This window comes from Eublepharis macularius, chromosome 2 (assembly GCF_028583425.1).
Source record: "Eublepharis macularius isolate TG4126 chromosome 2, MPM_Emac_v1.0, whole genome shotgun sequence".
Lineage (NCBI taxonomy): Eukaryota > Metazoa > Chordata > Lepidosauria > Squamata > Eublepharidae > Eublepharis > Eublepharis macularius.
Window position 1 is genome coordinate 73,414,836 of NC_072791.1, and position 16,773 is coordinate 73,431,608.

The following is a 16,773-nucleotide window of genomic DNA, read 5'->3' on the forward strand; positions in this document are numbered from 1 at the left end:
TTTTTGTATTCTGCAGAGCCCAGGTAGGGAGAGATGCCATTATCACTTGCCCAATTACTTTACTGAAGGGAAAATCTGCTTTTAAAGTCTCTGCTCCTCAAATACATTAGGAAACAGCCTCAGCTCAAGCTTCTGCCCACGGCCCAGGATGCTTGTTGAGCTGGCATCTGACATAATAAGCCCATCTGCTCTCTTTACTATCCTCTACTATCCTTCTCTGCCATATATGGCTCAACTTGCTTGCTTAAGTTTTCTGGAGCTATTTTCCCTGCCCTATCCCTATGGCATTCCCCATTACTATGCTTGGATGTGAAATTGATTAATTTGAAATGTGGTGCTGGCGGAGAGTTTTGCAGATACCATGGATGGCCAAAAAAGACAAGTAAGTGGGTTCTAGATCAAATCAAGTCTGAATTCTTCCTGGAAGCTAAAATGACAAAAGTGAGGCTATTTTACTTTGGTCACATCATGAGAAGACAAGTTTCTCTGGAAAAGTCAATAATGCTAGGAAAAGTAGAAGGTTGTAGGAAAAGAGGAAGACCCAACGTGAGATGGCTTGACTCAATAAAAAAAGTCATGTTCTCCAGTTTGCAAGATCTGAGCAAGTCTGTTAATGATAGAACTTTTTCTAGTTCTTTCATTCATAGGCTCACCATAAGTCTGAGATGACTTGACAGCATATAACACACACATCCTTTCACTGACTGCTTGTTTCCCTACTACACCCTCCTGCCAAATCCAATCACAACAACAAAGTATATACAGCATGGCACGGATGCTGCTGATGGAAGCATTTCCATCAGTGAAGAAATTTTTCACTTTCCCCCTCCAACTGCAGCACAAAATGCTGCTCCTAGGAGGATGGAGGAGTCTGTGGTCTGCAACAGATGGTGGACATTGGCAAAAAAGATGGATGGAATCAAACCTTATGTGTATTAAATATAAAAGTACTATTCTTGTGAGGGCAATTGGTATGAAGGTGGAAAACCATCACAGAAAGCTTGATTGTTTACATGGCAAACGAAAACATGTTCCTTATCCAACGTCACAGAAAACAGTGAGTTTAACGATACAAAGGTTACCAAAGGCTGTCACACCTCTACAGGGACACAGGAATCCTTCCCCCCCCCCCACCCAATTATTAGTTTCTTAAAGACAAAAGATGACAGTGTTAGTCTCTCTGGAGGCCCTTCCCTAATGTGTGATATGGTAACTTCAGTAGTTATCAATGATGAGGGATACTTAATATGATTGATAGTTTCAGATGGGTAGCCATGTTGGTCAGCAGTAGAAGAACAGGATTTGAGTCCCGTAGCACCTTAAAGATCTTTTGAAAATCAAAACTCCTTGCATCACATATCTGAAGAAGGGAGCTTGACTCTCAAAAGCTTATACCCTGGAAGTCTTGTTGGTCTTTAAGCTGCTGTGGGACTTCAATCTTGCTCTAATATGATAGAAGTGCAGATTGTGTATGTCTCAGGATTGTGCACTAGCACTGAACACAAATTCTAGAACTGAGCACAAATTTCAGTGGCTTTTCTGCTAGCAATCATGGACCTTGAGCAATTATGAACCAGAAGCTAATAATAAATGTTGTGGTATTCAGATCTTGCAAAATGCTCTTAAAGAGAACAATAAACAGATGCTGCCTGATCATGTATCCTGTGTGCATGGAAGACATTTAATTCTCACATGTGAACATGAGTTATTTTAGAACTGTACATTCCATTACAACAATGTATGGTGAACTGGAGGAAGAACTGGAACAGAAGCTATTACCAGACTTGTAGTGCAATGTATTTGAAGCATACATTGGCTCAGGGTTAGGTTCAATATCTCAAACTGATTTTTTTTCCTCCTCCCCTTCCCTCAGTCCACTGAAAAACTGCTGCCTATTGTCAGATGTGACAAACTGCACCTGAAAGCAGGTTTCCTAAGTGCAGCAGCTAACACTTGCTTAGAATGGAGAGCTTGAGTGACAGGCTGCTTCCTCATCTCTAATTGGTCAGTTAGAGCCGGGCTAACGTTGGTTTCAGACAGGATTGTTCAGATGGAGTTTGTGAGTGAGTGTGACAGGGAACATCAGACAGGCTCCCCTCTGGAGGGAGGGAAAATTTGTGACTTAATTGTAATATCATTGTCCTGAAGAAGAATTCTATTTAAGAATTCTTAGTATAAGTGTCAGCAGAAGCTGAAGCCTGCTTGACACAGTCACCATAGAACTGGGAGTGTTTACTGGCAAGAGTGATTGGTTAGTAGGTAAGACTCCCTTTCAAGCCAAAAGAGGAATGGTTATATCTTCATAGGAGGATTAATTCCTACCCAGTTTCTAAAAGGGGTTTGGCTCTGAGGAGGACCCTGGGTCTGTTGTAAAGAGGAAACAGTTTTTAAACTAACTTCAGGAAAACTGAGCTGTCATAGGAAACTCTGTGAAGAAACACTGTTGCTGTAGCTAAAGAACTAAGTAAAACACCTCTCGCTGTTAAGAACCAAGAATATAAGAAACTAAGCTTCAAGGAAACTATTTTGCCTGTAACTCAAAGGGTATTCTGTACTAACAAGAAAAGTCTACCTCAGCACTTCCATTCCCTCTTACTCAATCCCTACTTGTTAAATAAAGTTATTTCCTTCTGAACATTATACAGTCTCTGCTGCCATTTCCAACAAAAAAGGGAGAAGGCACTTGCTTCTTCCCATCAAGTTCCACAATTGTATCTGATGTCAGGGTGGGATAAACAGACTTTCCAACCACAAAGATTAACACACTACTTGGGGCCTCCTTAGCCAAAGTAGGCAAAACTGAATTTTGGCAGAAAAATCTGCCTCACAATGGGGGAGTGAAGGGGGGGGGGTGCCTGTCATATCAGTCATTCAGAATACGATGTCTGGAACTGGAGGGGGGTTAGAGTAAGAAGGGGCCTTCAACTGAAACCACGTAATTCTATTCACACAAGAGCGCTAAAGTGAATGTCCCCCCAAAAGTGCTGGAAAATAAGCTACTAGCATTAAGTGCAGATATATAAAATTTGTAATGCTCAGCTTGAATGTTATTATAATGAATCTTTAATCTACTAAATTTTACACTCACACCAGTGTTCATTGTGTTCTGAGTGTGTAATCATACTCAAAACACAAACCATAAAAACAAATGTCATCAAAGGCAGTTTGTAAATATTAAAAATCATTTTCTTCCTTTGTGTTTATAGTCCTTGTATCTCTCTCATTCTAACCACTACACTGCAAAGCAGGCTATTATTATGCCAGAACATACAGCAGGTGGGGAACTGAGGTTAATCAAGTGGGCCTTGCCTAAGGCTACCCAGTGAGTTTATTGACTGAGCTGAGATTTGAATATGGAAACTTTGGCCTCACAATGCAGCACTTACAGCTACTGTAAGTTAACTAGCTCTATAAACTTTACACTTTCATTCCATTTTCATTTCATTTATTAGATTTATATCCCACCCTTCCCACAAGCAGGATCAGGCCAGGTCGCAACAACACTATAACATACAGATGTAATTTACATTAAAACAATAAAACCATACCAATATCAACAGTTACTAGTACAAAGAGGCATCTGCTGTGAATTTCAGTTAAAGGTAGAATAAGCTGCAAAGAGCAGTTGGCAAATTTTAAAATATCATATCCAGGGCAGGGATGGCAGGACACAGGCAGTCAAGAGGAGCAATGAATTGTCTCAGCGGAAGGCTTGGCAGAACCACTCCATTTTACAGGCCCTGCAGAACTGCAACGGATTTCGCAAGCCCAGATATCAACCAGAAGAGCATTCCACCAAGCCAGTGCCAGGGCCGCAAAAGCTCTGGCCCTGGTCAAGGCCAAGTGAATGTCCCTCAGGGACCATCAGCAGCTACTTGTCTGCAGAATGCAGAACCCCCCGAGGGACATATGGGGAGATGCAGGTATACTGGTTCCAGTCTCTGAAGGTCTTTAACTGTCAACACCAAAACTTTGAACCAGATCTGGAACTCAACTTGAAGCCAGAGCAGATGAACATGTGCCCTAAGTGGTGTTGCCATAAGGAGACTTGCCTCTGCATTCTGAACCAGCTGCAATTCCCAGGTCCACCCTGCATAGAGTGAGTTACAGTAGTCCATTCTGGAGGTGACCATTGCATGGATTACTGTAGCTAGGTTCTGGAAGGAGAGATAGGGGACAAGCTGCCTGGCCTGCCAAAGATGGAAAAATGCAGACCTGGCAACTGCTGCTACCTGGCCCTCATAGAGAGGGTGGCATCCAGCATGACACCCAGGCTCCTCACCGTCAATGCAGGCATTAACTGCACTCCATCAAAAGATGGGAGCCAGATCCCCATACCCATTGTCCCATGCCGCAGATGTAGGACCTTCGTCTTCAGAGGTCTTAATTTCAAGTGACTCTGTCTCAACTATGCCACCACAGTGTCCAAATCCTTGGCCAGGGTGTCTGGCACAGTGTCTGGTTGGCTGTCCACCAACAGATATCACTGGGTGTTATCAGCATACTGGTGACAACCCAGCCCAAAACTATTGATCACCTGGGGGGGGCATATATTGTACAATATTGGGGAGAGACTCGCCCCCTGAGGGACGCTGCACACCAGGGGATGGCGTGATGACAATGCTACTCTCTGTCCCCGACTTTTAGGGGGGAAGCTTGCATTGCTATACTATAACCCACACAGGAAATCCTAGGCCTATCACTTCTACATCTTATAATTTTTATCACAAACTTTCTGGGCTGGTATCCCACCATCAACCAAGGACTCTGTGAACCAGTTTTTCTGGATAAACAGCAAGTTTCAAATCTCCTTGTCCACATTAGCATTTAATGTTTATCCTGTCCTTCTGTCATGGAGCTCAGAATGACATACATGTTTCCACTCCTTCTCCCCCACCACACAACCCCTTTAAGAGATAGGTTAAGAAGCAATACTGGCCTGAGGTCATTCAATGAGCTTCACTACCAAGTAGGAATTCGAACTCAGGTTTCCCTAATCTTAGTCAAATGCACTAACCACTCACTCTCAATGAGAAAACCTGGGAGTGAACCCTAGAGACAGTACAGCTGCATACGCAGGGCTTAAGAGCAGACTGACTGACAAAATGATGACGAAGCACAGCCTACAGTCTTTGCTGGACAGTGGTAGAAAGGAGAATTCTCAGCATTTCCAGACATCTGTCTAGGCTTCCTCTCATCCTACACATACTTCCTTGAAAGGGGAAAAAAACCTCTCAACAAGGATAAACTTAGTCAAGAACTGAATGTTATTTTAAAATGTTCAAATCAAGCAGGAACATCAACTTCAGTGACTCTGCAATTCACGGCTTATGGTAACTATCAAAATTACTGGAACAAGCCAGGAAGTTGGGCGGGGGGAGATAAGAGGCATGCTGGATCCTTTTTTAGTCATTAACCGAAAAGCAAAAAAGAAAAGACACTAGAGGACTACATGGCCTGAACCTCAGCTTCAGATCTCTGTTTACATGTAAGATTGGAGAGTATAAAAGGCAGAACAACAGATGGGACTGGATTGCCATAGCCATGAAGAAACAAAGCAATGTCTGTTACTTTGGGCCTAACTGCCCACATACAGTTTTTTTTTTAAAAGCACCACAGATGTTTCTGGCAGTCTTCACAATGGATTTCTGTGTTGTATCATGTGCATGCAGCCCTAGCTTTACCTCCTCATTAAAAGAATTGCTGTTCTTAATACATACACCAGGCATGGGTGAAAACTGTGTTCCTTAACATGTATTGCCATTTGTTTAAAATATAGATTATTAAAACTATCCTCTTCTTGAGTCATGCCTTTCCTCCATCCTATTAAGAGAGAGGTTCTATGAGAAATAAGTCCCACAGATATGATTTGGAGCCCCACACTCTAGCATCTGTACTAAAGAAACAAACTTCTGTGGTGCCAAGTGTTGCTTTAACCAGCCATATAGACCCTACAGCTAAATTCACATCAAAGTGCAGAAATAAATCTGTATATATGAGGAATGCCTGCTCGAGAGCTGCCACAGTTGGATTATCTCCATATCGGGCAAGAGTGCTCCGTATGACAGACATCCACAACCTGGGAATCCTCAAGCCAAATGCAGTCTTGGTAGCCTCTGATTTTATAAACTCTTCAGGCAACAAGGATAGGAGGCTTTTCAAGCTCCTGGCAGATCACAAAACATGCCTAGCAGGGTTTGGCAAGTGCTAACTGGTGCAAGGCAGATACAGGATCCATAGCATAATGGGGAGTTTTTGCCAAGAAAGTAGATGGATGTGCCTCCCCAAACTGGACCTTTTGAAAGCAAAAAAAAAAAAAATTAAAGGCAGCTGAAAAAGAAATTGAGATTTTAAGGTAACAAAATTAAGCAAAAGACATATGCCAGATCACCTGTAAGCGATGACAAGCACAACCAACTGCCCTTCCATTGAAGGTCATCTGCTCAAACTCACCTGCTGTGATGAAAGGACTTCAATTTTGGCTGCAGCAAAACAAATAGTACAACTAGAAGAAGGATGAGGGCCACTGAGCTTGCTGTGGAAGCCACTATGGATAGAGTGGGCACTCCTATACTTGGAGGAGAATCTTTATCTGTAAAGCCAAAGCAAGAAATTTTTAAGTTCTTTCAAGAAGCATTGTTTGCCATCAGCAGCACACAAAAGAGTGCAAACTAGAGGTGGGCACAAACAGCAATACCAACAAAAAAAAGCCACAAACAGCCCGATCAGTTGTTCGCGAGCAAGCTGTTCGTGAGGCCCAGTTCCCGACGAACATGTGCTCATTTCAAGCCCTGCTCGTGGTGTTCATCAGCCGTTTGTCAAGTCAGGCAGTCTGGCGCCTTTCAATCAATTCTCTTGGCAACAGTAGGCACGGATTTTCTGAACTGTCTGAACTCCTGTTGCCCTGGAAACCCCAATCTAAGCCCAGGGGCACTTCACTCCCAACTCAGCTGCTTGTCAGGGAAAACCCTGACAAGGGCTGATTGCAGCCTGCCAGGGTTTAAATTTCCCTCTCCCTGCTGCTGCACAGCACAAGCGGCTGAGTGCAGCCTGCCGGGGTGAAATGCCCTTCCCCCTGCTGCTGCACAGAAGCAGGGAGAGGGGCACTTCACCCCCGACTCAGCCGCTTGTCAGGGGTTTACTGACAAAGTCTCCCCCCCTCCCTACAGCCTGCTGGAAGGAGGGAGATTTTGAAGGGAAGGAGGTTCCCCACGCCGTTTGCAAATGGCGCAGGGAACTTTCTTCCCTTCCAAGTCTCCCCCTTCCTCCCAAGAACAGCCAACCACGAACATGTTCGTGAACAGGGTCATGTTCGTGGTTGTTCGTGATTCCCTGTTCATGGATGGCAACAAACAACGAACATTGTGTTTGGTTTTTTCCCCCTGTTCGTGCCCATCTGTAGTGCAAACTGGGATGGGAAAGCAAGCAGAATTACAGTTGTGGTCCTGCTTTCACATGGCCAACTTTGACCTTAGTTCATACAATGTGAAACTGGCCAGCCTAAAATTCATAAAACAAACATGGGGCAGGATTGCGTCTAGTAGTCCAGTGACAGTACAGATGATGTCATTTTACTGACATCATCTGGCCCTTTTTACTGTGCTGGGCTAATGTGGCCATGTGAATATAATGTCTGTGTGACTGCAGTGCAGTATTATGAAACATACTGGTGAAATATTTTGGGAAAGACAACAGACTCCAAAAATCAGAGCTGTAACTCCAATATGCTGAATGCATTTTTTAAAAGTGCAGTGCTCCCAACCCCCAACACTCCTTTTAAATGTACATTTAGTTTCAGCACAATACCCAGCTAGCAGGGATTTTTTTGCGTTTTTTCCATGAACTTCTATTCACACTTTGCCCCTCCTCCTTGCCCCAATACCTCATGGTCAATTAAAGCAACATGACAAACATTTTCCTGCAGACTTCTTGGCTGTCTTTCATGGGAAAGGAATTCCTACCCAGCAGAGAAATGTCTTGCATGACATAGCTGTCCACTTCCTTTTGGAAAGACAGCCAACGGTACTACATGACGGCCTTTTCAAGACAGGCAAGGCAGAGAACACACCATTCTGCAGCAGAAGGCAATCCAGCAACATCAGAATTTGCCTCAATTTAGTGATTTATTAATCCCAGTCTTACTTTTGTCTTTACATTACCACCTTAAAATGGTTTAACAGTAATTCGCTCCACAGGAGTCCATGAGAATTTATTGGGAAGACATGTGTGAAAGAGAACTTAGAAATCACTAGCAAAATTCTCACCAAAAGCCATGAAAGAAAGTGGTATAAAAATTCTGATACATCTATCAGGTTTACTCAAGGTTAACCACAGAATTATTCAGAAGTCTTTACTTTAAAAGCCTGGACAAAAACATGGAAAATCCATTTACATCAACATATAACTAACCTTGGCTGAACCTACAAGTCACCTCCATGACTGGATCCCATTTTCCATCCTTGCAGGTCAGGTATTTGTAGTCTCCTTTCAGCATGAAGCCTTCTTCACATAAATACTCTATGACACTGCCAGATGTCAGTGAGTCTTTGCAAGGTGTTGGATGGCATATATAACCTCCATTCTCAGGCTCGGGTGGCTGCGGACAAGCTACAAAGAAACAAAGAAGCAATGATGCAAGTAGCAAAAAGCGTCTGAAAGCCTGCAGGAAATAAACTAGATCCCCTTCTATGAGTTCATAAGCAACAGATGCTATTAAAAACCTGTGGCAAAGCAGGCACAAAGCACTATGGCTTTCTGCCAGCTAGTAACACACAACAATGCAGTTCTGTCTGTACTTGCTGGTCAAGGGAATGAACTCAGTATGTAACAGATCTTACCTGTTAATGCTACGATGGCTTCTTAAAAATATTTTGGGACCAAAATAGCTGGATTTTGGCCACATTTATGTTGCAAAGAGTTAAGATACTTTAACTAGGGACTGTCAGATTTCTCATTCTTCTTAGCTTCCAAGCCTGCTATATAGCAAGTTGTCTTGAAAGAAACCTAATCTCTAACACCAATAGTCTCCTCCTGCTCCACTACTGCCATTATAAGTTTGCCAGTCTAGGTAATTTGGGGACAGGGAGACAGAATACATGGCAGCACTCTCCTGAAGTGTTCAGAACCATCTGTTATAAATCAGTGACCAATAAATATCACTTAACACATAAATGCTATCTGGAACTCAAGTTCAGCGCACTAACTCAAAATCAACAGCCGGGATTTCAAACACAAGGGCTTTTCGAGAGAAATCGTATTTCTTCTCTTTTCAATGTCAGTTTCTCTACCGTGCTAACAGATGGCTTCTGAAATCCGGAGAAGGGCAAAATTGCATAAAAGAAAAAAAAAAGAATTTCTGCCTGAACTTGTCTCAGTAGCTGGTGTCAAAAAAGCTCAGGCTGTTTTGTGGATAACTTTGCAAAGGCTCTTAAAGCTAAACACAGAGGTCACAGACAGATGTTTGCCTGTAATGGGAAGGACACAGCTTCTTGTGGTTGTGCACAAAACACATTTTCTGTGGGCAAGCAGTATAAAAGTTTCACACAAACACCATTTTAGTCTATATCCTACTCTTTACTCCCCCTCTCCATTTTTAGAGCCATTTTGTTTTAAACAAATCATTTATTTTGAACTTCAGCCTACATTTTACTGAATTCACAGCCCAATCAAAATAAGTAATTTTTACTCCACCCCAGGTTTTCTTCACATTAAGTCATGATTAGGAAATTACTGTTTCCCTGTCAAGGATGCAGTTTGAAAATGAGACTATTTTTATATACTAAAGTGGGTAAATGAGATCACACTTAAGGAAAGGAGTTTATCTATGTAATCACAGCTGCACATTTATGTAATTAAACACAAGCACTTATATGGTGTAAAATAATATATGCCTAGTCATTTCAGTCTTTTCAATAGCATTTTAATAAAAGACACCAAAAAGGGGAATAAAGTCTAATTACAGTCTTGCACCAAGACAGTCACCAGCTGGTGAATCACAAGCTGCATGGAGATGAATGATCTTAATTAACATGCTGCTACACTAGAAATACTGTATGCTTATTAACATTCTGCCATGACCTACCAACCATAGAGGAAGCTTGCCACACTGCCATAATTAGGAACACTGGATAGTCTCATTTTAAGATATTATTTTGTAATACACAATAAAACTTAGAAATTAAAAATCACAGTTTGAACAGTTTTCAGTCCTGCTCCTAGAACTGTTTCATGTTTTCAAAAACCTCATCACTGTTGTAACAGGTCCCTTTCTCATCCTCATTTAATATTTTCATAGATTAATATTAGTGCATGATTGTGGAAAGTGGTAACAATTCTACCACACAAACCCTCTATAGAGGAGCGGAGAAACAGATCAGGACCTATTTCTATGCCTGCAACCTATATTAGTCTACGAAATTAACACCTGCATAAAAAAAGTTTAAAATCTGTCTTTAGAAGGAGGACAACTTACATTATTATAATTATTAACCTAACCATTCTGCAGTCCTGAAAACACAATACTTGTGAGAAGCAAATTAATACATTCAGAGAAGTAAAACCTGCTATATTTCTCTCAAAGACCATTTCCTGACAGGTCTTCAAAAGGATATCCAAGGGAAAATGCTGTCCTTTATTTTCAGGACACTAATCACAACTACTCCATGTTCTGAAACATACTAAAAATCCAGAAGTAGTTTAACAAAGTATATAGGTAAGAAATAAATTAAAAGGATTAGCAATTTTCACCAGAGCATTTTAAGCACAATGAACATCTGGACACATTTTCTTTCACCTAAATGTCATAACGTTTACGTATTTGCAGGCTGCTATGGATCTGCAGAACATCACTATAAGATGCCCATTGGCTTTCCAAACATTTTCTGCCTAACAGACATTAGTGTCCACTTCTGCTTAGTGATTGAGAAGGCCCAGAACCTAGAAGCTAAATAGAGGCAGAGAATCTGCTTGAAAGAGACAAAAATATGCTTACTACGTTAGAGAATGGCTGACATTACGGAATGGGTGCTGCCACCCCTGGAATTCTATTAGAAATAACAGCAGCTCCCTGACAATGAAGGAAGCTAATGCTCTGTTTAAAAAGTGGTTTGATTCTTTAGCAGGAGAAACACCACTCTTGTGAAAACTTCAAAGAATGCTCATTAGTACATGGATTTATACTAATACTGTTTTGTCATATTCATTAAACAACAGAAAGACTATGGAAAGCTGTAGACTTCAGAGAACTGGATCTCAGTCATTCAAAGTAGCAGCTCTGATTGCATTTTATCATCACAATAAGCTTCATTTAAACTCAAATTAAACCCATGATTGGGTGTGAACATAGTTTGACACTGTAATTGCATGTGTGCCTCATTCCACTCTTTGTATGGAGAATTTCCCAAATTGATTAAGCTCCAGCTCTCTGGGACATCTGAATGTAGACAGACTAGTGAATTTACATTAGTTTATACCATACAAACCAGGATTCTAAACTGTGATGTTTGTGAGGTGCAAAGCGACTCTAATTCAACAAAGCTGCATTTGGTCCTTGTAGTATATCGGAAGTTTGTCAAGCTAGATAGTTCTTCACCCATGAAAGATGAAAGTAGTAGAAGAACTAAGTGACACAAGCTGTGATCTTAACTTTACCTCCTGTTATCTGATTTAAAGCACTGCTCTAATTCGCTCCTACATCTCAGGGGCACATTACTGTGCTTTACATACCTATCAGAGGAGGATAATAAATAACTTAATAAAAATAGGACCATGTAGTAGCATCATGTACTCTTAAGCAATTCTTCTGATTCCAGTTCAAGGGAATCAAGGTGCACATGCCAAACTGATCAATACTGCTAGTTCTCTGACTACTTCCAATGCCTGTGACCACTTGTTTAGGAGAGCTGAGAGCCCAAATTCTTCTTATCTCCCACCTCCTGATTGGAGTCATGAGGAAGCTAAATTGAGTACTTTATTCCCTCTCAACTTGTGAGCTAGTGCTGTTAAAGCCAGAAAGCGCTGCCCAGAAGCACTGGTCACATTGTTCCAGAATTCGAATCAGCTGCCCACATAACCAGGAATAGCAGTTGCGGAGATTTACCCACCAGAACTGCACCTTTTGCTCCCTTTGGTATCTGTAGTCCCTGACCCAGGAAGAGATGTCTGCTCCCAAGATCAGAAATAATGTTTAGAAATTCCATTTCACTAAAATGCCAGATGGCCTTCAAGGTTCATGAGAGCAAGTAAAGGAAAGGGAGCACAGGAGAATGGAGCCAGTGATGGATTAGCAGTTTCTTTAGACATTATTTGCAAGGCTAAACAACTATAGTATTTAATGTTATTTTTAGGGATTTATGTACATTCAGTAAATTCCATTTTATTAAATATAAAACTCAGCTAGAACTAGAATACAGCACTTAATTGGGGAAAAAAAATTAATACACACTTTTTTCAAGCAGTGGCTTTTTAATGCTAATATTTTGATACAGATGCCAGCAGACAAGAGCTTCATGTTTATTATTAACTTTTATGCTTGTACTTATATATGATGATTTCTTGTTATTAACCAGGGTGGATAAAAATCAATGATTTTTAAAAAAAAATTTAAAAATTGGATTTTTTTAATTTAAATTGGATTTTTTTATTTAAATCGGATTTTTTTTATTTAAATTGGATTTTTTTTAAATAAAATGCTTTTTGAGGAAAATATATTACCATCCAAAGGTTATTCCATCATGAAATAAAGATTAGTTTTTAATTATGTAGAATAAGGCTGTATATGTTTAATTTTTTTGGTAAATAAATTCCATTAATCCATTCACAATGTCATGCTCTTCCAGAGGTTTTTGTAAGATTATTGGGCAGTTTCTCTGCCTACAAGATATTATCACAGATGCTTGGTTTTGCAGTTCTCAAAACTGAATTTGTGTCAGCTCAGCAGAGATCACATGCCTCTTCTTCACAGCAAAAATGTTATAACATGAACAGAGTTGAGAAAAAGACCTTAATCCTATTGTTCTACAAACCAATGAAGACAGAATCAACCCCTCCAGTGCTAAGTTTCAAGAAGTTCAGTGAATAGAAACAATATTTTTCTGATTGTTTGGAGTGGAATAGATCTGCACAAGAAGAAACTAAGTGTGAGGAGGGAGGGGCAAGCAGTACAAAATGAAAGTGAAACTTTTTGAGCACAGTACTGCACAAGTCTTTGGATCTTTTGTGTGTATGACCTGAGGTTTATCACATTCTTTCCTTGGAGGAAAAAACCTATAATGGCAGCAGGCCATAAAAGGGACCCAGTTTGGGAATACTTTAATGAAGTTCCTTTACCTATCGGTAACGCAGGCATCTACTTGCATATTAAAGTTAAGAACATAAGAACATAAGCAAAGCCATGTTGGATCAGGCCAGTGGCCCATCCAGTCCAACATTCTGTCACACACAGTGGCTAGAAATCCAGTGCCATCTAAAGGACAGTCAGTGAGGCCAGGACACCAGAAGCCCTCCCACTGCCTTCCTTCCAGCACCAAGACAACAGAGCACCACCTCCCCACAAAGAGAATACCATCTATCTCCTGTGGCTAATAGCCACTGATGGACCTCTGCTCCATATATTTGTCCAGTCCCCTCTTGAAGCTGGCAATGCTTGTAGCTGCCACCACCTCCTGTGGCAACGAATTCCATGTGTTTATCACCCTTTGTGTAAAGTAGTATTTTCTTCTATCTGTTCTAACCCGACTGCTCAATAATTTCATAGAGTGCCCACGAGTTCTTGTATTGTGAGAAAGGGAGAAAAACACATCTTTCTCGACCTTCTCTAACCCGTGCATTATCTTGTAAACCTCTATCATGTCTCCCCTCAGTCGTCTTTTCTCCAGGCTAAAGAGCCCCAAGCGCCTCAATCTTTCCTCATAGGGAAAGTGTTCCAACCCTTTAATCATTTTAGTTGCCCTTCTCTGTACTTTTTCCAGTGCTATGATATCTTTTTTAAGGTGTGGTGACCAGAACTGTACACAGTACTCCAAATGAGGCCTCACCATCGATTTATACAGAGGCATTATGATACCGGCTGATTTGTTTTCAATCCCTTTCCTAATAACCCCTAATCCCTTTCCTAATAACCAGCAAGAATTAAGTCTTTCTATAGAAAACTATGATTTAAATCAAGCCTTAATGACTAGTGATTTAAATCATGATTTAAATCGTGATTTAAATCAGTTTGATTTAAATCAAATCCACCCTGTTATTAACTCTTGTCATCTAGCAGGTGACCTACATATTTTAAAAATTCAACACGATAGTCCCTATTGTTCTCACTGGGGTCTTTGGTGAGAGAGGTCACAACAAAATCACAGCAAATTGAGAGTGCTACAGTGTGATCACATCATCATCACTACAACAAGCAAACTGTACAATGCAAATAAACTGGAACAGGGTCTCTGTAAGGCTCTATCTTGGGAAAGGAATTTTTTTCCCCATAAAGTCAGGGTTAAACGTTTTCTAAGAAGAATGCTGAGGACTGTTTTATCAGCTATTCTTTTCCATCTTGCCGATTTCATGATACACTGGAATTCCCTCCAACAGTCACATTCAGCACTTTATATATGATTTGACGTGGACCATTGTCTTCAAACACAGATATTACTATAGCAAAGTAGCCAATTACATAAAGCTCTGCCTATTCAAGTCTAAGGCAACACTGCTAGGAGAATTGACACTAGTTTAACATAAGTTTCCTGATGAAACAGTTATGTATGCGAAGCAATGGAATTTTAGTCTTAAATTGTTGTCCTTCCTCATTTCCAGTTTGAAATTTCCATAGACCTAGCTCTGAGCAGGTACTCAAAATGGGCAGGGTGCAACAGGGGATGGAATGAACAGCTGGCAATCTTGTTGCAATGAAGTTTTTTGTATTTGAAACTGGCCATTTGCAGGAAAAACATAAATCAGCCCTTGAAAAGTCTAAATTAAGACTTGTTAAACACATTCACCTTGGCATTTTACAAACCTGTTATTAATTAGTTATTTTATTTATGTTATTTGTAGTTCACCTTTCTCACTGAGACTCAAAGCAGATCACACAGTGTGGATCAGTACAATTCCAAAGACATTTCAAGACACAGGTAATAAGGTACATAATTGCAAATGTGCAAAGATTTAAAACTAGCAGAAATCTAATTCAGAGTTGAAGAAATGATGAAACAGAATGCAAGTATTGTAATTCTAAGACTGACATATTAAACAATATCATACTTACAGCAACGGTAGTAGTCTATAGTCACTCTCTAGTCCCTTACTGATGCATCTCTTTAAAATAGTTTCCTTATATTACAGCCCTCTTATTTGAGTTAAAAGGCCTGAATAACTCCATTTTGTATAGTTTGCAGAAAGACAGGAGAGTAGGAATTCTCCTACTGAAAGCCAGAAGATAATTTTCATTCATTTATTCCATGTATAGCTTGCCTTCCCTGCAAGCAGGCTTGGGGGGTGTGGTGTCACAACAGTATCAAACAGTAATAACAACAACGACATTCAATTTATATACTGCCCTTCAGGACAATTCAATGTCACTCAGAGCGGTTTACAAAGTATGTTATTATTATTCCCACAACAATCATCTTGTGAGGTGGGTGGGGCTGAAAGAGCTCTGAGAGAGCTGTGACTGACCCAAGGTCACTCAACTGGCTTCAAGTGGAGGAATGGGAAATCAAAGCCGTTCTCCAGATTAGAGTCCCGCGCTCATAACCACTACACCAAACTGGCTAACCCTAACCAAACTGATGCTGGTGGAAACCTTGCACTAAAACTGATAAAGCATGCAACTGAGTTCACTGGAAAACCTATGAAGTGGTGATGAGAGCAGGAAAGATGTGTTATTTTTCTGCAATCATTGCATCAGCTAGTTCACAACCATCCCAACTGTTCAAGGTAATGCACCTTCTAACTCCTAAATCTGAACTTTTAGTCTCCAGAACAGATATGTCACTTCCACACGACCTTAATGAGACGGCCTGCCAACAGAACTTTGGCGGGTTATCTCACTCATTACACATGTCATCATTTGCCATGCGTGAGCAGGTCATGATGATCCCACTTTTGGAAACATGAAGGTTCTTTTTACCATATGTGGTGGACATGTGAAAAAGCTAAACAGTTCTGGGGGGAAATAGTAGACGCTATGTCAGATATATTACAGAAAAATGTTGTTAAAAACCCAGAATTGTTATTGTTATGTATGAACCTTGAAGAATTTGATCAAATGGACTGGATAATGGTGTTTTATATGATTACGGCGGCTAGGATACTATATGCTCAGTTGTGGAAGACAAAGGAGATACCATCAGTGGAAGATTGGATCTTGAAAATCTGGCAGAAATGGACAAACGAGGAAACTATGAGAAGAAGTTGCGGAAGAATATATAAGAAGCTGGGAGAAATTTAAGAATTATATGGAAAAAAAGTGGGACATTAAAGGGAAAGTGTGGTCTTTGGATACTTTTTAAGGGGAGGATAGTGATCTGTTACTTTAACTGAATATAGAGATAGAAATTTTAACATTATATTGGAAAAGGATAATATAGTTTGTGATAATATACCAGGCTATAATGATATATTTTGCTATAATACATTAGGTTATAATAAGATAAGATTTATAGGGTATACACCAGATTATGGTATATTGTAGGACACTATATTAAACGCTTAACTTAAGTTATAAGAGGAAAAAATGAGACAATATATCTTAAAGTAATACTGAAAATAACAATAAATTTGAAC

The 16,773-nt window shown here is 40.3% G+C and overlaps 1 protein-coding gene across 1 annotated transcript in view; it reads right to left on the reverse strand.

Annotated features, from left to right (window-relative positions):
* SUSD6 (sushi domain containing 6) overlaps positions 1-16,773 on the reverse strand; it is a 100,479-nt gene that overhangs the window by 12,441 nt on the left and 71,265 nt on the right. The window contains exons 3-4 of the mRNA XM_054971133.1: positions 8,410-8,607; positions 6,454-6,592 (exon numbers count right to left, since the gene is read on the reverse strand). Of these exons, the coding sequence (XP_054827108.1) occupies positions 6,454-6,592; positions 8,410-8,607 (337 nt within the window). The remainder of the gene's footprint in view (positions 1-6,453; positions 6,593-8,409; positions 8,608-16,773) is intronic.